Source organism: Neolamprologus multifasciatus, chromosome 4, assembly GCF_963576455.1.
Source record: "Neolamprologus multifasciatus chromosome 4, fNeoMul1.2, whole genome shotgun sequence".
NCBI lineage: Eukaryota > Metazoa > Chordata > Actinopteri > Cichliformes > Cichlidae > Neolamprologus > Neolamprologus multifasciatus.
Genome location: NC_140442.1, coordinates 22106350 through 22130190, shown reverse-complemented (window position 1 = coordinate 22130190; position 23841 = coordinate 22106350). Strand labels below are relative to the sequence as shown.

At 40.7% G+C, this 23841-nt stretch overlaps 1 protein-coding gene across 1 annotated transcript in view; it reads left to right on the top strand.

Moving 5' to 3' along the window:
• The first annotated feature begins 2031 nt into the window (after positions 1–2031).
• LOC146520412 (protein shisa-8) overlaps positions 2032–23841 on the top strand; it is a 116219-nt gene continuing 94409 nt past the window's right edge. Inside the window, exons 1-2 of the mRNA XM_085156369.1 lie at positions 2032–4620; positions 5044–5683. Coding sequence (XP_085012495.1) covers positions 5118–5683 — 566 coding nt within the window. The 5' untranslated portion in view covers positions 2032–4620; positions 5044–5117. The remainder of the gene's footprint in view (positions 4621–5043; positions 5684–23841) is intronic.

Genomic DNA, 23841 nt, shown 5'->3' with positions numbered 1-23841 from the left:
TCTAATTAATGCTAAGGAGATTTTTAGTTCACCGACCTGAACCGATGGTCTGTCCACTTAACACATATCTGTATGGTAGTTGATAATTAAACCCAAAAGTCCATGCGGTTACAAAAAATTGGCATCTTCAGCAGAGATGTGTTCAAGTTGTTCAATCAACACATTCATGCTGTTGACTTTCGTGCCATGTTACTTTCTGTAAATCAAATGTCTTTTGTAGAGCACTTAATTCTGAAAAACAGTTATTGTCCTGTAGCAAATGTGTGCGCTGGCATTCTCAGTATCTGACACAAAGGTCCTTAAATGTTACTGTAAGGCTGTCCTTGTAATAATACATGTCCTTGCAATAATACATGCGTATGCATCCTAGGTAACGTCACCAAAGAGCAAAACTATGCAATTCAGAAATGGGAGTCTGCATGCTGTCAGACCACAGCCATGCAGAAAAGGAGAGAGAAAGTGAAGTGATTTAAGATCTCCCATTCAATCTGTTCTCTGCCCTCCATCGTTCCCCTGGGGCCATCTTTGTACCTCTTCATCCATTTTCATCCCTGTTTGCCTCCTGTCCTGTTCTTCAGCCAACACGCTGTGCACCTATGTCTCACTGCCTTTCTGACCACTGAAAAGCAGCATCTTGCCTATCTGAAAGCAGACCAAGCTTTCAATCACATTGACTTTGAATTTTTTTCTTTCCTTTTAATTAATGACCTTCTTTAAATGAGAGAAAATATGCTGAGGACACTGCCAGACAGGAGGATGGAGGAGGAGGATTAGCTGATTTGTGCCACGTAGCGGTGGTGTGAAGTCACCGGAGCGTGCGTGTCGGCATGAATGTTTTCGTGTACCTTTGAAGTATGCACATGTGTGTTTCTTTGACATAACTCCTGACGCGCTTTGCCAGAGATTTTAAGCGAATATAGGCCGAGAGGGTTGGACAGAGTACACACAGCAAGAGAACATGAGCCTTGGGCTTGCAGGGGCAAAAAAAGAGAAAAAAAACAAAAGATAGCATGACTCAAACACAAGAGTCTGTAGTGAATGTGTGAGAGAGGGGGAAAGAAAATGGATGATAAGAAGATAAACAAAGATAAAATAGAGAGGGGGTGAGAAGGAAATTATAGGAAAGCTTTAAAGCTTTTATGCAAAAATGATGATGCTTGGCCCCTTCAAAGCCAGACCCAAAGGCACTACTTCTTTTACTTCTTTAAAAATCTGGCTCACATTCCGCATTAAATCTGTAAGTATTCAAAATTCATAATCGTCTGCTTCGCCATCTATCTTTGGTTCATCCTGAAAATTTTCTTGGAGACTGTCCGTCCCTGTTCCTCTCCTGCCTTTCCTGTTTCTTTCTCTCCACGCCCAATGTCACCTTCCCTTGAGATGGTTTTCCTCCTACCTGTCTGCTCCCTTCCTATGTATATCTTTCGTTCCCTCCCTCACTCCTACTATCCCTCTGTCAGTTCCTATTCCACTAGCTTTCTCCGTGTTTCTTAATCCCCCTCCCTTTCCTATGATAATTCCTCTTCTCTTTCCCTCCCCCTGCTCTATTCTGTCAAGCCACCCTCTTTCTTTGGCAGCCGCTGTCCTCTTCTCTCCTCCCCTCTTTTCTCTCTCTTCCTGCCTCCTCCTTCTCCTTCCTCTCTGTTTATCTAAGTCTTGTTTCCTCTTCCTTCCTTCCTTCCTTTCTTTCTTCCTTACTTCTCTTGCTCACTTCAACCACCGCTCGCTCTTTCCCTAAATCAGCCCTAATAGACTGCAGTGCCACGCATGGTCCAAACATGCTCACACAAAGACGAACTGTGCAGAGGTATTAGCGCAGTAATTACGCTGAGGCACAAACACGCACACATTGCAGATGAACACACCAGCATTCCTGCACATTACAACCTGCTGCTCAGTCAGCATCAATTCTGCCTATATGTTGAACTGTGGCATTTTGGAAAAAGGAAAACAGCACAGAGGAGGGAGAACCATGGAAAAATGGGCAAAGAGAGTGGATAAAGCATAGGAACAATGGAAGATTGAGAAAACCCAGGCACGGGACACCAGACATGGATAAAAGAAACTGAAAAGGTTAGAAAGACAAAAGGCAAACGGAGATGAAAAAGGACAGAAATAGAGGTAACCTGAAACAAAAGGGACAAAGAGTGAGTGTTGACGAGGCCGAGACAAAAACACAGGAAAAACCAGGAGGAGGGAAAAAGAGAGAGGGAGAGAGTGTCAGTGACACATAATGAGGGAGGGAGGAGGAGAGTGAAAGGGAGAGTCAGCAAGCGGGAGCTGTGTTCATTTGCGCACAAAAGATATCAGTGAGTATGGATGTGTGTGTGTGCATGTGTGTGTGTGTATGAGAGAGAGAGAGAGAGAGAGAGAGAGAGAGAGAAAGATGCTGAGAAGGAGGGGAGGAGTGAGCGAAAGAGGGAGGAGTGACTTGGGAGAGGGAGGAGTGAGAGAGAGAGTGCGCGGGATATTGTCATCCGGTCCTGCCAGAGCAGCAGCAGCAGCAGCATTGCGAGCATCACCAGTGGACGGGATACACGCGCTGCAAGCAGAGTGAGGCGACGAGGAAATGATGGAATACACGCTGATGAGGAAGCAGCAGCAACAACAACGGGGAAACATGGAATAAAAAGAGCATTTATAGCGTCTCCTTTGCTCTTCACTTCTGTTTGGAGCATCCCACAAGCAGATCACCAGTGAAAACACATACATATGATATATATATAAAATTCCTATACATATATATCAAATTATGCCTGTTTTCAAAGAAGCTGCAGCCGGACAAAGGACTTAATTGACAGCAAAATGCATGAAAATTGGGGGATAATGTGCAACATTTGCTTAAAAACTGTTGCATATTAATGCTTTAAGCTTTTTTTGTAATTCATTCTTTTTTTTTTTGTTCTCAGTGGGGGAAAAAGACAAATTTAAAAAATATATATATACATTGATGCTAACGGAAAAATAGAAAAACCTGCCAACTGAATAGTTGAACCAGCAAGAGCGAAGCTCTTCTGCTGCACGCAGCTCTATATTTCCAAAAGGGGGCTTCTTTTGAAAACAGGATATTTTTTGATCTGCCCTCGGTGCCACTCTGCTGTTTGGCTGTCGCATCTCCACTTGTCTTTGTCATCCAGCTGGGCTGCGGGAATATTTATTCCAGCAAGGCTCGTGCAAGTGCGCTGGCTGAAAGTGCAAAGGGCAGTCCACGGGCTCTCTGACCTCACAGTGATATTTCCTCAGCAACAACAAACAGCCCTACTTAAAGGCTGTGGGGAAACAGTAAGGTAAGTTGTGGAAGAGACAGAAAGAGGGAAAATGATAAAATAGAGAAGATAGAGAGAGATCAGAGCGTAAAGAAAGAAAAGAAAAGACTGAGCCAAACACAGGAGCAGACACAGCCATTAAAGAACAAACCACTCCACTCCTGGTCAAGTATTTCCGACAGGTTTATCTTTCTCACGGCTTCTCCAGAGTCTCGGCTGCAGCAGCACCAAGACATTAAGATCACAACATCAGCCCTCCCCTCTCTCCCCCCCTCTCTCTCATCTCTCCTCGCCTAAGCACTTGAAGGGCAGGATTGAGCGGGCTGATAGACAGAGTACCCAGCTGGTGTCCTGGGTCTGTTAGAGACCCTGGGATCCACGGAGAGGAGGGGTTTCAGTGGAGCACACACAGAGCAGCAGCAACAGGAGCCCGGTGCCCGCAGAGCACGAAAAACCACTGGACTCTTGTGGGTCGCTTAAAAGAGACTGACACTGACAGTGTGCTATCACCAGGAGGATTGGAGCTGTATGTGTTCACAAAGTGAATGTGAGATTACGTGTACGCGAAAACACGCCTCAGGTGCAAGAGGGACGCTTTTGGACTGTAATCACCACAGGATTTTAGCTTGACGAGAGCCTGGAGTACTTTCCCCCGAAAAACAGAACAGCTGTTGTTACCTGTTGGCTCTGACTGGAAATAGAAAGGAACTATCCAATACTGTCTTTAGTCATAAAAGCTGAATATTTAACATCACAAAAACTTCAGTGGATGAAAGACTGGAGCTGCGCTTCTAAGAGAGGAAGTAAACACCCACCAAAGTGGACTCAGGTGACAGCAAAAAGATGCCCACTACAAAAATAAAAAAGCTTTCTGTGAGCGCCGACGGTGAGAGTAAGAGGATGATGGATGCAAGTTAAATCTCAAGAGGGAGTAGTGGGTGACGAAGACAACTTAAGTGAAAAACTATTGATCAGAGTTTTTTTTTTATTCCCTTTTCTTTCTTTTTAATGATATCGCAACTGATTTGGCTCCATTGCTGAGCATTAGAGTTTTTTTCCCACACTGGAATATGAGTCCATCTTTGGAGTGAAAAGTTTTCCACGTGGGAACCCATGACTGCCTGCAGGTTTCAGAGATATCTGCCTTTACAGCTAGCAACATCAGGACCCCAGACTTTCCACTTTTTGCGGATTATTCGTTCACTCTGCGGGGGAGCTTACTGTCAGAAATGCCAGAGGCGAGTTCATCCGTAGGTAACGCGGCCTTCTAAACTGGATTGCCTCCAAGCCACCAGCTTTGGATTTGTCTACAACCGCCTCTGCTGTCTGCCGATGACATATGGCTTTGTAAAAGGTGACAGAAAATTTAGAATGCGCTTTGACACACACACCTACACGCATTTAACTGCCGAGGACTATCGTGTGTCTCTGCATGTGAGTTTCCGCTCACAAGGGCCCACGTTTACTTTAGCTAGGAGCATGTTAAAATGGGAGATCCTTTTGTCTCACTTGTTCTGCTCCCACGGTGACAGTTTAGTTTTCTGTAAATCGTAATTTTAATAACTAGTTAATGAATGCTTTTTTTTTAATGCTTCTTCAGATTATCACTCTGGGAAAAAACTCTTGATTTCTCCTCTTCAGCTTCCTGTTTCACTGATACTGTATCTCATTAAGTTGCACTGCTTGCACAGCAAAAAGATTCATTTATTTGCTGTAACTAAAAGCTCTGGGCAAGGAGGATATTTAACTCTCTATTTCTTTTATTTCTAACACCTAGGTGCTTTCAGTTGGAACTGTCATTAACTCTTACACATCAGGACTAACATCACAAGATACTGGAGTAAGACCAAGATGGCTGCCATCATTCATCCACTCTTGGTGAACTTATCTTTAGCCGTCCTCCTGGGTTTGATCTCTCTGGGAGGTCTGAACTTTCAGCCGTCAGGTCAGGCTTTGGCGCAGTTCTCTTCCAACAACCAGACAACAGAACCATCTACGTCACCAGAAGCAGCGCTAATAACCCCGACACCAGACACAGAGGAGCAAGCAGGTCCGACTGGGGATAACCGCTGTTGGGGTTACTATGATGTGATGGGCCAGTGGGACCCACCTTTTAACTGTAACGCAGGTATCTACCTGTTCTGTTGCGGTTCCTGCTTCTACCGCTTCTGCTGCCAGTTCAAAATCCACAGTTTGGATCAGACATCCTGTTCAAATTATGACACACCTGTGTGGGCAAACACGGGACGACCGGCGGCACCTGTTACAGAAGCCCAGGAGGAACCGGACCGGGATCGGACCCACATGATTGTGTATATTATCTGTGGAGTGGTGGCCATCATGGTGCTGGTGGGGATTTTCACCAAACTTGGGCTGGAGAAGAGTCAAGGAGGGCAGACCGACATGACCAACTCTAGGTAGGAACTGAGAAAAGTAAAACAATGAATGAAGTGATATGCAATAGATGAATGATACTGGGCATCGACTAAAGAGTTAAGTGAAAATATTTTTGAGGAAATTAAGTTTTTTGCCAAATGAGAGATAAATGTCTTTAAAGTTGCTAAAGCTAGCAGCCAGTTAACAAAGCTGCTTTTCTGGGTAGTATTCTCTATGTGAAGCTAAGCTAACATTCTACTGGCCACACCTACATATTCATACAATAAGTTGGTTCTGATTTTAGCAGACTATAGGGCTAGCATGCAACTCCAACAGAACCAAAGTAGCAGTGCAACCAAATTTTATTAGACTCATTTTGGTCATTTCCAGCTCTACATTTTATCCACTAAATCTACTAGCGTAGCTTTGCATGACTGGGTATTTGTGCAACTCCCTACCTAGTATCCTCTCTCTTTTAGACAGCACTCCCTTTAAGCCAGCTTTTTCCTGATTGGTTGCTTCTTGCAAACAAAGATTTTGATGATGGGTGGGGGTTCCTGTGCTCTCAGCCAGAGAGAAATGTCAAAATATCGAGTTGTATCACAGAAAAAGAAGAAAGTTTCTTTTTTGTGAGAATAACCCTGCTCATTTGCAAACATGTCTTTGAAACTCATTTCAATTCACAGCCATAACATCCCATCTCCGTGTTCAAGTCATTCTCTGAATGTTCAAGTATTTATTCTCAACATATGTGAAATGGGAAAACACATGGCTGAGAAGGTCACCAGCTTGGTAATGAATAAAGTGAGTGAATCACAGTGAGGTGATAATGGGTGTGAAGTTTGCAACCACGAGGGAGCAATGGATATGGTGATAGGGTGGGAAAGAGCGAAAGACCACAGGATGGAGGTCAGGCAGCAGGATGGAGATTCCAAAGGACAGATGATTTTGGAGGAAATGACAGTGAGGTTGCATTGTGTTTTCTCTGCATCAGTGTAGCTGTTTCACATTGATGGGTGATTGATTGCTGTGACACAACTATGACTGTGGCAATGTGTGGCCTCCAGAGAGCAATGAGAAGAGAGAGGGTTGTTTTTTTTTTTGGAAGGGTGGAATATTGAGCGGATCTGACTGGAATGCAGCCAGTGGCTAATTCTAGTGCAGAGAACGGGTGGGGGTGTGGGTGGGTGTATGTGCGTGGATGTGTGGGTGTGTGAGAGAGAGGGAGTAAGATAGAGAGAGAGAGGGAGTGCTTGGTTTGACCGGATAGCCTGTTGGGTGTTAAGAGTAAGAGCTTCTTTAAAATCCTGTCATCGCCGCATTTCCTCTCAACCTCCCCAAAGCATGATGAAGAGGAGAAGAGGAGGAGGAGAAGGAAGAAGCAGTAGACATCAGCACTTGTTAATGTTAAACTGCACCATGCCACCAATAACACAATGAAAGATGGCATCGCTTGGCACATTTTATTCCCCGAATCAAACAACTGCGTGGATTTGAATTCTTTAGTCCAAGGATTATTTGAGAAATCCTTCAGAAATCTGGTTGACTGTCTTCACCACATTCAGGTCATAATGTGAAAATAAATGTTCAGAAATGTTACGTGTATGCCTTTAATCGGCAGGATAGAAGTGACATAGGTTGATCGCATGGTATTTAACTGTCCATCCTATAATAAAGCAAACAGCTTCATGGTAATAGTGCAAATTTTTCATGTAATGCAAAATTTATTAAAAAAAAAAAAATTAAGTCAATTTTCTAAGTCTAAGCAAATATCACCCCAGATTAAAATACTTAATATTCATTTTCAGCATTTTTATTAACAAACAAAAAAACCACTTACTCCCTCCAAAATCAGAGAAGTGCCAATTAGATTGTTCATTATTGTAGGCTCATTATAAAATAAAATATCTCATTTTGTTAGTTTAGGGTTTTGCTTCCTATGTTATGCCAGGAGATGGAAACATACTCATTATAAAAGTAATTTAACTGTTTTAAAGTATTTCTACTTTTCGTCACAGTTTTGCCAGACATAAATCAACGCAGCAGATAAACATCAAACAAAGCTAATATCAGCCAAGACCAGTACTGCATACAGTATATATGTATTGTTACATAGACAACCAACAGAAGATTTTTAGATACTACAGCAACATCTCATTATCTCCTCTAATGCTTCAGTCCCTTTAAGAGTAAACATAGGATAACCTCCTTGAGACCAGCAAAAATAAAGGGTTGCCGGTAATTGCTGTGAATTGTTTTGCATTCGCCAACCCATTTGAAGTAGTTATGGTGACCAACTGTACATTTGCAAAGGCAAAGCCATTGCCCAGGTTGTCTAGTCTGACCAATCACGTTTTGACTTGGAGTGACTGGAATCACTCTCACACCGATTGCTAACATGGTGCAATAAATCTGAGTCAGTCTGTGTGGATGAGCTCAATGTGTTTCTATGCGGTCCCCAACCCTCAGGCCATCAACCGGTACCGGTCCGTGAGTTGTTTGATACCAAGTTATGAGAGTTGAGGCTCGGCTGTGAAATTTATGGTTTTCGGGGTTTTTATCGGTTTTTATCGTTAACTTGGTTTCCCTGGGTCTTTTCCCTTGTGTTATGGATAAATCTTCTCTTATTTCTGATTAATGTGAATTTATGTTTATGTGGATGGCCACAGATTTGCAACAGAAAGCAACAGATCTGAAGTTTTTGCACATTTATCACAGTTAATAGCTGTATCATAGCAAATACTGATTCTGTTGGTACTGTCAGGCTATCAGGTTGTTTCTATGATGAGATACAGTATATAGTTTCCAGTTCACAGCAAGTCAGTGAACATGTCACATCTTCTTCTTTTATCAGATATTTTATATGACATAATGTATTTATTTATCTTAGAGACAATACTGTATACCTTTTTCTTAAATGAAATATATTTTTATGTCATAATATGCATTTTCTGAACCGAATAATAATTATCCAATATTTTGCCTGTGTACTTCAACTTATCATCCTTATATTGAAATAGAAAAGTTCAGGAAATGTAATCAAGTATTTTATTAAGCTATTGTAGTGAGACAGTGTGCACAGTACTGAAGAAGATCTAAATGTAACTGTAATAAACTTTGTTGTTTTTTTGTTATGATGTTTGCTGTAGGCCCATGTTACTTGCATCTTTGCATTTTGGAATGAGGGCTTGTTGTTTGGTTGTAACTTTATGCTCAGAATGTAAAACCTTCAAGGGTTGTACATGATGATAGAGACAACTGAAAAAGACAGGAAAAGATATTCTTGTTTAAATGTCACATGAGTCTGACAGTCAGCGAGGAGATAAAATTTCCATAATAGCGACACAAGGTGAACATTTGATTTGCTTTCTTTAACAGATTCAATAGTTTTAAAGTTTCACACTATTGTAAAAACAAATCTGTCTTCATGTGTTTTTTGAAGCACCTGTTCATTCACCTTGAACATGCTTGCCTTTAATGGAAGCACAAAATGAATGCAGACGTCATGGATTCAAGCAAAGGTCTCCAAGCAAGCTTGTTATTAACTCAAAGGATGGGAAAAAGGTCAGAGACAGAGTGATGACCACTGCAGGAGAGGGACAAAACCAGGAGTGAGAAGATATCCAGAGGGAACAGAGGGATGATATTAAGTCACACCGGGGACTCACTCATTTTACTATCCCATTGTTAAACGCAGCTGTTTACCTCATATCTGCCAAAGTGTGTGTGTGAGTGTGTGTTGGTATAAGAGAAAGAGGAGAACCCGAGATATGACACATGAGCTGATGTGACCAAAGACCAGTAATGAAAGGACAGTCTGTAGTAGCATTACAATGGGGTGGATGGAAGAATGAGAGGAACAAGCCATGAGAAAGGAAGCTTTTCCGATGAGTGAAAGATTAATCCAGAGGGATTCCAAGACATTTTCACTCACAATGTGCCACAGAGAAACACCATATTTTAACACACAGGTACCTCTTTAATATCGACGTCCAGCTTGAGGTGGCATCTCCTACGATTTCACAAACCTACCATTCTTTTTCAGTTCTATAATTTCTATCACTGTTTGCTTTTCTGACATTAACTTGTTTACCATGACACTCTTTGGTTAGCGCTCCCTTATTGATGACACCAGCAGACCACTTTCCCCTGCGGTCAGATGTTAAGGGACTCCTATCGAACCCTATTGAAAAATGACACTGAAAGGGAACTCACTGTGTTACATTGTAAAGGAAACAGATGTGATAGTATGTGATAGTTTGGGAGTGTGAACAGGCTATGAGTCCTGCTGACAGTAGTAGCCACTATAGTATACCTTGCTAGCATCATGTTGGACTGTCATTTGCCTTTTAAGCTAATGATGTATTCAACAAGGTGCTGGAAACATTTCTCAGAGATTTCAGCCTGTGTTGACATGATCCCATCACACGGTTGCTGCAGGTTTGTTAGCTGCACATCAATGTGAATCTCCCGTTCCACCACAAGGTGCTCTATTGGAGTGTGCTGAGGCCATTTAAGTACAGTGAACTCAGGTTCAAGAAACCAGTTTAAAAATTATTGGAGCTTTATGACATGACATGTTATCCTGCAGGAAGCAGCCATCAGAAGATGGGTACACTGTGGTCATAAAAGGATGGACATATTCAGCAAAAATGTTTAGGCAGACTGCGGCATTAAACCGCTGCCACAAGGCAGTGCCAGATTCTGACCTTATCATCTGAATGTTGAGACCATACAACATTTTTCCAATCTTCTATTGTCCAATTGTTGACCATTCTGTTGCTCGTCTGTTAGCACAAAGCTCTCTGGCTTCTGACCTTGGGCATCAGCAAGGTGTTTCTGCCTGATAAACTAGAACTACTTACTGGGCCATTCTCTGTAAACCCTAGAGATGGTCATGCAGGAAAATCCCAGTAGATCAGCAGTTTCTGAAATACTCAGCCCAGTCCATTTGGCATCAACAACAATGTCACATTTAAAGGCACTTACATCACGTCTCTTCCACATTCTTAGACTCAATTTAAACTTCAGGTTGTGTCGAACATGTCTACAAGCCTAAATGCATGTAGAGATAGTTATTGGCTGATTAGATATCTGCATTAATTGCACTTGAACACTTGTACCCAATGAAGTAGCCAGTGAGTGTAGTGTCTGTTTTGTCTGTAAAAAACACTTTTCTGCCAGGAAAGGCTGCGCCTCTGTGAAACTGTTTATCACATCGATTGCATGTCCATCAACAACTGAAAATTCATATTCAGCCTGCATACATTTGACCGAGAGACACCTTCACCTGGTTGCAGGAGACAAATCTATGCGTGTATGTGAGTTTGGGTGCATGTGTGTGTGCAGTCAACGAATAACTCCAGCCACAAAGCTGTTAAGGTGGTAATGCGCTGAAACCCTGGGTCAAGCAATCACAACAGCCAGTGGTGCAATGATAGAGCAGAAGACACACATGTGCACCTGGGCATGCACACACACAAACCTCTCATTACGACCCTACAGTGAGCTCTCTCCCCCTCCTCTTTTGCATAGCTTCTCGCCCCCCCAGTGGTTCTTGGTATTTTTGTTTTGCCCTCAGTCTGTCTGTGTCTGCACCTGTTGTGTGGGAACTGCTGCAAAGCAAAATTAAAAATGAATTGTATCTTTTGATACGTGATTCATCTGAGGGAATTAAAATACCACATTAATAAGAGCTCAGCTTGTGATTTTGTGGACTGCAGCAGCCCTGAAGGCGCTGGAGGAAAATAAGTAGCTGTAGATAAGGGCCATTCATACCTGTACAAGATCACATTACCAAAAAAAAAAAAAAAACGCCTAAAGATATGTCTCCAAATAATCTATGCAGAAAGCACATTGGCTAACATGCTGATAGTGCCAAAATTTAGGAGGCACTTGTATTGGGAATGCCTTGTTGTAAGCCCACCTCGCACACTATAGTCAGTTTATTTGTACAGCATTAATCAAAACACAGTGGCGCATTAAGCAATTATCATAAAACAATACTTAACAAGCAACAGCATTAATAATCCGAGTGCATGTTGTGAATTAATGGCAGAGTTAGCAGGATAAGCACAGCATGAAAACAGGTCAAATAAAGTGTATTCAAACTCATAGACTCTCTCAACAATTAATACTGTTTCACAGATTTTTTTATACATATCAAGTTTGCTGGGACATTTATACTGGCACCACTGTTTCTGCCAATTGATACAACCTCACTGGTCTAGTAGTACAATTTTTCTTTTACTGACATCAAACACTACGTTTGATGTCAGTAAATTAAGATTTACTGAAACATGTTCCTGCTTCCTGTTCAGTAGCTTTTCTGCCAGTGCTGATTGGATGCAACGAAAAACCATTCATAACATTTCTGTGCCAATTTCGGTGAATGCTGGAAACAAACCAAAATAGAACTATTCTTATAACCTTTCTATAAAGTCCAAGTTGTAGTTGCATTAAGTAAGTGGGCTCTGGTCTGAATATCATTTAATGTTAATTTTAGCGAATATTAGAAATAAAATGAATCAACCGGTGTTTCATGTCATATGGTTATAAAGTTACAGGCACAAGAGTACGTGAAGTGCACACATGAAGCAACATGTTGCCCCCAATTTGTAAGGATGATAGATGTACTTACACACACACACACACACAGGGCACAATGCACCACTTATCGGAAATTGTTCCACTGGAGGGCTGCGTGTTCAAGGTTACAGGTGATTGAATGACACACTGGGGATCTAAACAACCGTTTCCGTCGGCCATTCTCCTCCTTTACAGTATTGTGTTTCATCAACAGTGCTTTCAATTTCAGTTATTGTTCAGGCACAGTGCCACTTTTTATCATTGCCTGACAGGTGTTTAGAGCCACTGGATAAATATGTGCACACAGCTCCAATTTGTTTTTCTGCTTTTCCTGAAATAGTTAAAGCAATAACCTGATGAAACGACACTTAGTGGGTTGTGGAGTGCAATTAGTGTAATTGGTTTGTTTCTTAGACTATAGGGTGATGATGAGACTTAAATTTGTTAAAATAACAAGATATATATTTTATTTATCCCCAAACTTAGGGCACTACAGTGTTACAGCAGCCAAAACATAAACTTTCATAGAAAAAAGCTCAAAAAGGTTTAAAAAAAAAGAGAGAGAGAGATTAATGAATACAAACCTAAATATAATATAATAAGGGGATCTTAAATCTCAAATTAATGCAGTTTTTGTTGTATGAGATGGTGAAGCTTGTGTGTATCTGTCCTTGTCAAAGCACTGCTGTCTTCATCCCCTCACCAACAGCCAGTCATAGCAGATGGCTGCTCTTCTATTGTAGGGTGACTGTTGTTGGCGCCATAGACATAAAACTGAATTGAACTGAATACTGGAGAAAGTGATCAGCTGCACATCCAGTAATTAGAATAGGGGGTAGTCAGGTGGATAAGCCACTAATCATGGCTACAGTCAGTTTGATGATTGCTGCATCAGCTGATGGAGGAATCCAAACCATGTGTTTATTCAAAGATGCGTCCTGTGTGGAGAAACTAGTTGCATGCATTGCTCAGGTTTAATTTTGGCTTCAAATCCTGAAGGTTCCTTCTGGGACAAGTTTTAGTTCTGCCTATAGATTTTCAATTGGATTCAGTTCAGGTGATTGGCTGGGTCACTCTAGCAGCTTCTTTTTCTTTCTCTGAAACCACTTGAGAGTTTCCTTGGCTGTGTTTGGGATTATTGTCTTGCTGAAATGTCTTCCCTGGTTTCATCTTCATCATCCTGGTACATGGGAGCAGATATTTATCAAGAAAGTCTGGGTACATTTTTCCATTAATCCTTCATTCAATTAGATGAAGTGCGCCAATGCTGTATGTTTAAAAACAGCCCCGCACCATGACGTTCCTGCCTCCAAACTTCACTGTTGGTATGGTGTGTTTGGGGTTATATGCAGTGCCATTTGAACTCCAAACATGATGTGTATTCTGGCATTCAAAGAGTTCAATCTTGGTCAAATCTGACAGACTATATTCTCACAGTATTTCCTAGGTTTGTCTAAATGTTGTTCAGCAAACTTTAAACACACTTTTTTAAGATTTTTACTTACTGATTCCACCTGGTCGATTTATAGTGAAATAATGTTCTTTCCACTTCTGGGTTATGACCCCAACAGTGCCATAATCCAGAACCTGCAGTAGTTTAAAATTCTTCTCTAATCAATGCCATCAGTATGGTTCGCAACAACACAGTTTTGAATGTCTTGGTTTTAACCATCATGAGCGGTTTCTTGTGTGACACCTTGGTAATAAGACACGTTTTTATAGGCCATCAGTTGGGACTGAACCAGCTAATAGGCACCTCCCTTTCTTCATGTGTTCAATACTGTTTCCCTGTGTGATTTCTCATTATTGTACATGAATTTATTTATGGGCATCTACAGCTTGGTTTCTCTGGATGTGTGGATTGGATGTGTTGTTACCGGGAGCTGGTGAGAATGTCATGTCAATAGCACCTTTAGAAATATACTTACTTAGAAAATTGGTGACGTGTTCAATACTAATTTTACTCACCGTATGTCTGGAATAACACCACTTTTCAATCACAACCGCTGCAATCCCTCCATATTTCTTTTTAGATTAACATCCCTGTCTTTCCAAAAGGTCCTGAAGCTATGTAAGGTCACACTGTGGTCTGAGAAGTGTGAATGTGACAATGTCTCGCCAATGCTCTATGACACTTCATGAAGCTCCATGATAAAGTCATTATAAATAAAACAACCACAATGGAAGCTGCTGCAACAGGCAGAACAACACCAGGAAAAAAACAACTTGATAACAAAATAATGTGTAAAGTAGTTACCATGAAGGCTTTTAGTGACGAAACCTGACAAACAAAGGGAATGCCTTAAAACCAGGTCCTTCCAATTGACGTGTCTGTAACTCATCACTGATGTAAAGCATGCAGCAGTGCTAATATCGCCTTTGTTGTCAGTGCTGTTGTTATTCTCACCTTTCATTAACATAAGCGTGTTTTGACTTCTATCTCAAAAACGCAGCAAGGCTCAGTTAGCTCATTAAATGCACGTCTCCCTCAAAGCTTAATCTGAAAATAAATTCTTTGATGCTGCTGCGGTATGAAAAATAGACTTTGCCTTTCCCAAAGAGCACAGCTAACTCAAACCAGCAAGGAATTATTGTTTATCCGTTTTATCGGCTTCTTTAAGGAGATGCTTACGGTTGTGAATATTTTCTACCTCAGTCTTGTTTGTGCCATCAAAGTCCATTACTGACTTCACTTTATGTTTCTGTTCTTCACTTTGCCACTAAATCCACAGTTTAAAACACATAACAATGCCAAAGTTATCACCAGCAGCTCAACTCTAAAAGCGGTGAGAATATGCAAACATAAAAAGCACTAAAGCACACGTTTTGCTTTTAGCTGACTCTGACTTTTATGTGCCAGCATTAAAAATTTCTTTCATGTGTTTCAGTTATTGAAATGCTGCTCTGGAGGATATCAGGTCCATGTGTTTTATCCACAAACTAGACTGACACATTCAGTTTTCTGGATATCACTTCTTTATGTGCTTATATTTCCATAAAATTATGTATGAATATCTTTTACTTGTAATAGAGTACTGTTTTGTTTTAATCATTGCTACTCTTGGTTGATGCATCCTTCTGGAAATGCTTATCAATACTTTGCATTTCTGCTTATATGGTGTGACTTTTTTACCTATTAGAGGCGGCTGTATCAGTTGCATTGTGATTGTAACTCCACACCACACCTCAGTGCAGCAGTGAGACAGACTGCTGCAGAGCCCTGAAGTTCTTAAGCTCAACTGTTGCTGCAGTGGCTGTGAACCACATCAGCCGATCGCCAGACTTTCTCCGAATCTTAAACGTCCCCCTTCCTTTCTCTTTCACTATTTCTAATTTCCTGTTTGTCTTCCCATTTTTTTCCTGTATTTCCTCCTTCTGCCTGGTTCCCCTCTCATGTTTCATGCACAACATCAACACTCTTTGTGCTAAAAAACTGGGCAGTAAAATGTGCATGATAATTGATATACAGTACTGGTGTGTACATTATGCACACTGTTAAAATACTGGAAACTGTTGAAAGAGTTTTAAGAAACGTATTTAATTGATTAGCAACAAAATATGTGAGATAATAAGATGATATGCAAATTCTGTACATCTTCAAAGGTGTAATTTCCACATTTTACTTTAGGTTGATCTTCATGCATCTTAAGTTTCAAGATGATACAATCTTTGTATACTAATTTCTGTTGCACTCAGTTATTTATGCCCTTTCTCCCTGGGTGTCGAGTTTTAGATTGTGTACAGACTGCTCTTTCTGATTGGTCAAGGTTTCTGGTAGATTAAAACAAAAACACTTTATCTATGTATGTTTCAGCAAACACCTATATCAAAAAACATCAATCCTACAGACTTATTTTCATTTAAATACGTGCACCAACATTACGAGAGTTTACAGCACGTTTACCATAAAGAGCTAAAGCACCACAGTTCACTGTCTGTTCAAAGAGAAACCACAATACAGATAAATGGAGTGTGATCGCTTCATAATGAGAGGTTTATTTTTGAGCCTAGCTGTGGGCTGTTAACAACAATCTGTGTCACTTTTGACTTTGCAATTTGGAGGCTCTGTAGGAGGTTTGTGAAGGCACAATTGCAAGTGGATATACTTACGTCTATATTTTCTCTGAAAGTACTTCAGTTAAACTCCGCTGACTGTGTGAGTCGCATTGTGTGTCTCTGAGCTTCTTTGTGACTGTATATTTGTGTGGGTATAAGTCTGTGTACAGTCTACATGGAGTTGGGAACATGCCGTCCAGCATGGGCTCTATTTTCACTCCAGTGATCCTAGTAATGGTCTTGTCCCACTGTAGACTGATGCTGGCTACAAGTCAACCTGACAGAATATCAACTGCTTACATGTAGCTGTTTGCTGAAGCGCACACAATAGAAAGCATTATTACTGCACCCTGTGCTCTATCTATCTATCTATCTATCTATCTGGGTTTATAGAATATTTACGAACTAACTACGGCATTTACAAGCATATTGCAACATGTATTTTTCAATGAAATAAATATGTGTGTTATCCTCAGTCTCATATTTCCCTCTTCGGCTGCTTCAAACAAATGTAACAGTACAAACAGCTTAATTAAAAGCTCCTTCCACTTGGCCAGCTATGATATTTAACTTCAACACTTAAGGTTTCAAATTGCAAAAGCCCAAATGCTGTCAATTTAAAATAATAAATAAGTATTCATCTATAACGCAGCTACTAAAGATTCCTATAAAGCAGAGTTCAGTATGCTTCGATTATGCACTTGTTTCAGCTTTCTGCAGGGCAAATCTCCATAAAGGGAAGGAAGCAACTCTGTTACATCGACTGAACTCAGCATCAGACCCTTTCAAACGCTAATAGTTCTACAACATCTTGGACCTCAGTTTTAAATACTAGCTGCACAATAACTGGCAATGGCCTTCATAACTGTAGGATGTCACAAAACACAGCCTGGGCATTTACCTGCAATTTAACAAATTGAAGGAAGAGGCTTCACAGCCTGAATGCAGTTAATTTCTTTTTTATTTAGTTAATGGTAGTTTCCACTGAAACAGCTGTTCATGGTGGTTTAATGAAAAGTTGGAAAGGAAGGCATCTGGATCCTTTGTGATAAATACTGCTACTAAACCACGTATGGTGATATTTAGGTCACTTTAGCTAACAGAAAAAAAAAACAGCCATTCATTTCTAAATGGTTAAAGGACAAAATCTGTATCATCCAGTTAGTTTTCTTCATGGGAGCTCTGTATTCGCAACTAGCTCACTACTGTGAAAATAGCCATCTGTAAACAGAGCAAATTTGAGTTGAAAAATTAAGCTCATCGAATGTTTACCAGTTGATGAGGCCCACATAGGTGATTAATTAGCATATTATAATGTCCTTGTTATAGGGCTGTGCGATATGACCAAAATCTCATATCCCGAAGAATTGTATCGTCCCAATAACTATATAAATCACAAAAATGTAACATTTTCTGTAAATTCTGTGAATCTCGGGCAGCTCGACTTGCGTGAAGTGTTTCCAGCTGGGCGTCATGTAGCTGGAGTCGAGTGTTTTAACCGATGCTTGAAACTACACATTTTTAGACATAAGTTGTAAAGGCCGCCGTTTTCTTTGTGAGTATTTATTACACGGCGTGCTGCGGGGAAAAGCCTGTTCTAACGTTTGAGTCTAAGGTTTATTTTTTAGCACCTGATGGGCCTTTTTTGCTTCCCATCAGTAAACACTGCATACTCTTTCACGTGATTCAGTTTATTTTGAAAAGCCTCAACAGGATCTTGAGCTTTATTGTGAGAGGTTTATGTGGAAAATAAACAAGCGGACACGCGATGGTTTTACCATCGTTGCTGCTAACAACAATGCATAAAAACAGGCGCTTGTCCGTCCGTAGTGTGGTTATATAAAATATAAGAGAAAGATAGAACTTTAAGAAATTAATATAGCCACTACAGTGACCATCAAAACGATGAAAAAATATTGCCGTAAACAGTTTATCTCTCAACACCATGAAACAAACGATAGCGTAAAATGAAACGATAGATGTTTTTATATCATCATCCGATATATCATTATATCGAACAGCCCTACCTTGTTACTATATCATCAATCAATAACACAGGAACTTCAAACACTTTTATCACTGTCCTAATTATCCTACGTGCATGTCTGTGTGGTTACTAATAACAAGCAATAGGGATATACACCTTATGCTACACAATTATTTCATTCAAGGTGTTGTATTCTAATACAAACTTTAATTTTCTTTACTTTTCCGTTATAAATTGTGAGATCCCAGCCACTATTTGGTGTTTGGGATGTCCAAGTGTTTTTCCCGTTCTTTTATCCATCTTTTGATTTCTTCCATGGCCCTTGTCCTTCTCAGTAGTCACCTTTCAGCTCTTATCTTACAGCCACTATCAAGCTTACACATCACAGAGGATAAAATAATCGAGAAGGACCTGTTCTCTGTGAAATTTATCGTTTCCCCTTCATCATTCTCCCACATAAACTTCCCACTGTTCCATTTCTATCTGTCCGTTTGCTTTATAGTCCCAAAAATACCTTCCTTCAAATCTTTGTGCAGTTTCAACATTGTGCAGGAACAGAGATGAAATAAAGAGGAAGATGAGTGGCACGGAGGGGAACCACAAAAGGAGGAATGGGATAACACAGCAGGGAGGAATTCACTTCTTTGCTTTGCTATCTACATTCATCCCCTTCTTGTTCAGCTTCCATTTGCTTTTCTTTTGTGTGCTCATCTCATTCCATTGTCCTCTCTTCGTCTCAATCTTTATCCTTTTCACTTTTGACTTTCTTTCTTCCGCTCATTCCCATTTATTCTTATTGCAAATAAAGACACCAATGCAATCATCATCTACTAGTGATTCTCTTAGCATTGTAGCAGAATCAAAAGACACAAATTAGTCCCATCTAACTGGCACGCCTCGCTTTAGAGAGCAGTATTGTATTGCTGCCATCTGTATTATACATGTGTTTTTTACACATGTTAATGAATGTGCTTTATCGTAACCGTGTTTGTTTCTTGTCAGCAGTAGCAAACACTTACATACTCACCCATTCCTAATCTTTATAACGTTGTTATATATTTAATGCAGACAAAGTGAGCATGCAAATCGATTAATTTCCCCACAGCATGAGTTATGCAAGTGCACCTGCCTACAACACACAAATATCTTGTTAGAGACCATAGAGAACGGCACCTATATATGTTCTGACCAATCTATCCAGTAGTTTCTCACATTTTTGACTGAAAAGCTGGGTTGTCCATCTTCCTCCCACAGAAGCTCAAATTCAGAGAAAGAGAGAGAGTGCGAGAAAGGGGGAGGGAGAAGTGGAAAGTTCCTACATTTTTCCAGTGCGGCAGTTTTCCTGGTATTTACTGCAGCTCAAGAAAACATGGTGTAACTATCAGTAAGATATGAATAAATCTGTGTAATATCCGCTTCAGACTGCTTCATTGCTGTAATCAGAAACAAAACACTGCGGCTGCCTAAATCACGGAGAACTGACCTAGAATGCAGAAATGAATGGACTGAAAGTGCTGACTGAGACTGTGTCTCACAGAAAATAATGACACGCCTCAGTCTGATTTTTAAAGTACATTTTTGTGCGAGATGCCAAATGCTGGTGCACTTTTGATTGTCGTTATGAGTTTGTGCAAAGCTAGATGGTTGGATATCTTTATAAAAAAAAGGACAGCATCATCTTTAACCTCCTAGGACCTGGCATCAACATATGTGGACATCACATGCTTTTGCTCTACAGGAGCCTGATATCCACCTACCAGAACATTATAGCTGCCACTGTTCTATCAAAATTTAAAACGAATGTTCTCATATGTGGATCTCATTTTTCTCAGAAACAAAAATCAGGTAAAAAAACCCAAAACAAAACAGGTAATTCTTTGTTTTTACATCCATCAGGTCCCAATTAGCCCAAATAACAAAGAGAAATTGTAGATCTATTCCATGAAAAAGTTCAGATCTTAGGAGGTTGAAAAGAGAAAAATGTTAATCATAATACTCTAAGAAAGAAGTCTCTTCGCCTGGAAGCCATGTTGGCAACAGAGCTTTGCAGTTATTCCAACAGTTAAGGAGAGAACCATTAGATTAATTGGTCACGCAAAGACAATGTAGAACCACCAGATACAAGTGTGATGTCTCTTTCTTAAAATATCTTTTAAAAAACATCACCAAAACCTTTCAATGTTGTGAAAACCTTAGAGATGATACAAAATTGAAAGAAAGGAAACTAAACAGGGAACTGCAGGTGACCTGTCTGCCCCCTGAGATCCTCTGCGGCTCTTATAATATATCAGAATATTTTCAGCTCCCCCGAAACAGGAAGCCTTGTTAGTGCTGATCCTAAAGAAAAGCTCTTCCTGCTTTGTCTATTAATAAAGCCTAAACCTTGCCACAGCAACACCTGCGCCCTGATATTCTTACTTTAAAAAGGAGTGCTTAGGGGGTTGAGATCAGCTTGACTCTGCTCAGGCTGAGGGAGAGTAAAATGTATGAATACAAAATGAGCTACATACATAAATACACGTCATACAGAATAATCAGTGTATTAATCAGACACATAATCACTTCTACGTCAAGCAAAGGTTATGAATCTGTTCAATTACCGTTAAGCAGCTTAATAAGAATTCAGCTAGAGGTTACTGGTGTGTTAAATAGCCATTCAGTGATGCAATGGAACTAAAAGAGATACAGTGTGAGGTCAGAATCATGTGAGAGCTGTTCAGGCTGGTTTTTCTTCCTACAGCGTGTTATTTTTCTGTGCTTTACTCTGTATATCAGAGGCGCAACATGCCGTATGATCAATGAGTCCGCAGAGTTTCGGGGCTTACAGTCGATACCACTCCTATATCATTTCTGTCTTTGGCTCCACTCCCTTTAACCTCTCCCTTCTTCCTCACACCCATTCACACTCATAAGAAAACAGCAGCGATCTACAGTAGCACAGACAGCACAGAGCTGTGTTTACCATTTGCACACTTGCCGTCTCCAAATAGAAGTTTCCTGTTTTACTAAAGGAAGCACTTTGTTCCTAAAAAAAAAGGAAAGAAAGAAACCAGGCTGGAAGAATACAAGCTGTTTTCCAGGGAACTGATACCTTTGCAAACTAGCAAACATGTATCTGATTAGCTCACACACTCAACCTTACTTTCTCGCTCTCTCTGCCTCTCTAACAAACACACACGCGCACAAACACACAAGTATGCTCAGCCTTTAAAAATGCCTTGAAAATGAATTTGTTTTTAAAAAAAGCCAAGATATAACATCTACCCCCGCCTCTTATTGTTTGTCACGCCCCACTTCTGTCACACATGCATACACAAACGCACCAAAGCACAAATGCCAGGAAGAACACTGGTTCAGTTTATGCTGAATTTTCATACAAAAATTTAAAAATGTACAAAAGTCTTCCACCAGACTTCAGCCAGCATTTTTTTTTACAAGACGTCAAAAACACCTTACAAACAAACAAGTGTGAGAAAGCGTCGCTGCCCTGCCCTGACCGGGGCTGCATGTTTTTTTGCACTCAGGAACAATAACACTGTGTCTGCGCTATAATGAAAATCAATCAGGACCGTGCCCTGCAGTTACAGCACATGACGACACTGTCATAATCCGCAAGAGCCCCTGTGAGCAGGAGCTGCCGTGTCTCTTGCTCCGGCTAATGAGCCAAGTATTAAATTCAGTATGTTACCTGGCTATTTGGAAGTCTCCCATCATCTCTGGAGACATGCCCAGTTCTCTAAAACGCTGTCATCTCTCCCTCAGTTTTTACAGCTATTTTGGTAGGCTAATGATAGCCAAGCTTGCAAAAAGCACAAGTGTGATAAATTTATCCCTTAAGCGAACAACTACTTTGAAAAGTATCGCATAAAAATTGCTGTTGACTTAATATGACTGTTCTGCAGATGTGAAAAAGCATACAATCGCACAGTCATATTTGGCAGCGGTGAAACGATTGATATACGTGTTCTAATTATACTGATGTTGTATCAACATTTCAATGTCAGCATGACGCAACACTGGTGCTGCCGGCCAAGGGAAACCTGGCACTGTGGGTAGAGCTGGGAGTGGAGTACAGTGGGAGACACAGAGAGTGAGAGAGAAAGTGCATATTGGCATTTAGATAGACAAGGGAAGAATGAGAGAGGAAAAGAGATTATGATGTCTTGCCCTTGAGCTGGAGTGAAAACAATATAATACTCCCCATGGGCAACAGTGAAATAACACAAAGTCAATGGAAAATGACAGGGGAACTGAGAATTGTCGTCCCTACACGACAGCCCTGATGGTCAAAATATAATTCACCTTATCCATCCGCTGAACTCGTTCTCCAGTCATCTCTTTTTCCATTCATCACCTTCTTCCACGTTTTATGCTTCTTCGTTCCCTCCTTTCCTCCCCGCCTCCTCTGTTATCTTTCTCATAAACTGTCTGGCCCTCTCAGGTGTCTGAGCCTGTATTACTTGCTAAAATGTCAACATTGAACTCGCACGATGCTCGGTAATCTTTAAATCTACAGCTGCAGCTGTGCCTCCGAGTCAGTGGCCATCCCGTGTCCGTGTGTTTTAACACGTTTTCGTCTTAGACGCCTGAATAAAGAGGATTTTTCACAGACTTTACTTAAAAATACGCAGATCAACACATTCTAAAGTCAAATATATAACTAAATGCACTTAATACACATACATTTAGCCTTGAGTTTAGCCACAGGAGCACAGACTGCAGACTGTAAAGTCATCCATCTGCACAGGACTCTCAGTCGTGGTGGCCTGTTGACAACTTAATTATGAGTTTCTTCCTTAACCCTAAGCCTTGTTCTTACCCATATGCTGATGACATCGCGTATCCACAAGAATCAGAATTTAAACATTAATCAGTCGCTGCACTCTCTCATGTCAAATTTATCCATACTCAGAAAACCTAAGTAGTTGTTAGGTGAAACAAGTATGCAGGCAAAAGTGCAGGTGACTCAGACTAAGCAGGCTGAGTTTAAATGTTTAAATTAATGGCATTAATTTAATGTAACTAAGGGCAATATTTGCATTTACACCCTTTCAACATTATATTAAGTACACCTTGCTAAGTACTGTGGAGGACCCCCTTAATGCTTGTGATGGAAATTTTAGTCCATATTTATACGACAGCATCACACACTGGCTGCAGATTTTTATGGATGCACAACCATGATGTGACTTCTCTGTACCATAGCTGCTCTATTGGACTGAGCTCTGGTGACTGAGGAGGCCATTAAAGTACAGAGAAGTCACCGTCATGTTCAAGAAACCAGCTTAAGATGATCTGAGATTTGTGACGTGCTGCTGGAAGCATCCACCTGAAGATGTCTACACTGTGGTCATAAAGGGAGCGACATGGTCAGAAACAATACTCAGGTAGACTAATGTGTGGAAGTAATGCATGATTACTTAGTGTTAAAGGCCCTGACCCTGCCATCAAAAGGTCAAAACAGAAATTGATGCTCATCAGACCAGTTTCATATTCCTGTACTTAGCTGACAACATTGCCACCTGGTGTGGTCTTCTGCTGCTGTGGCCCATCTGCTTCAAGTTTAAA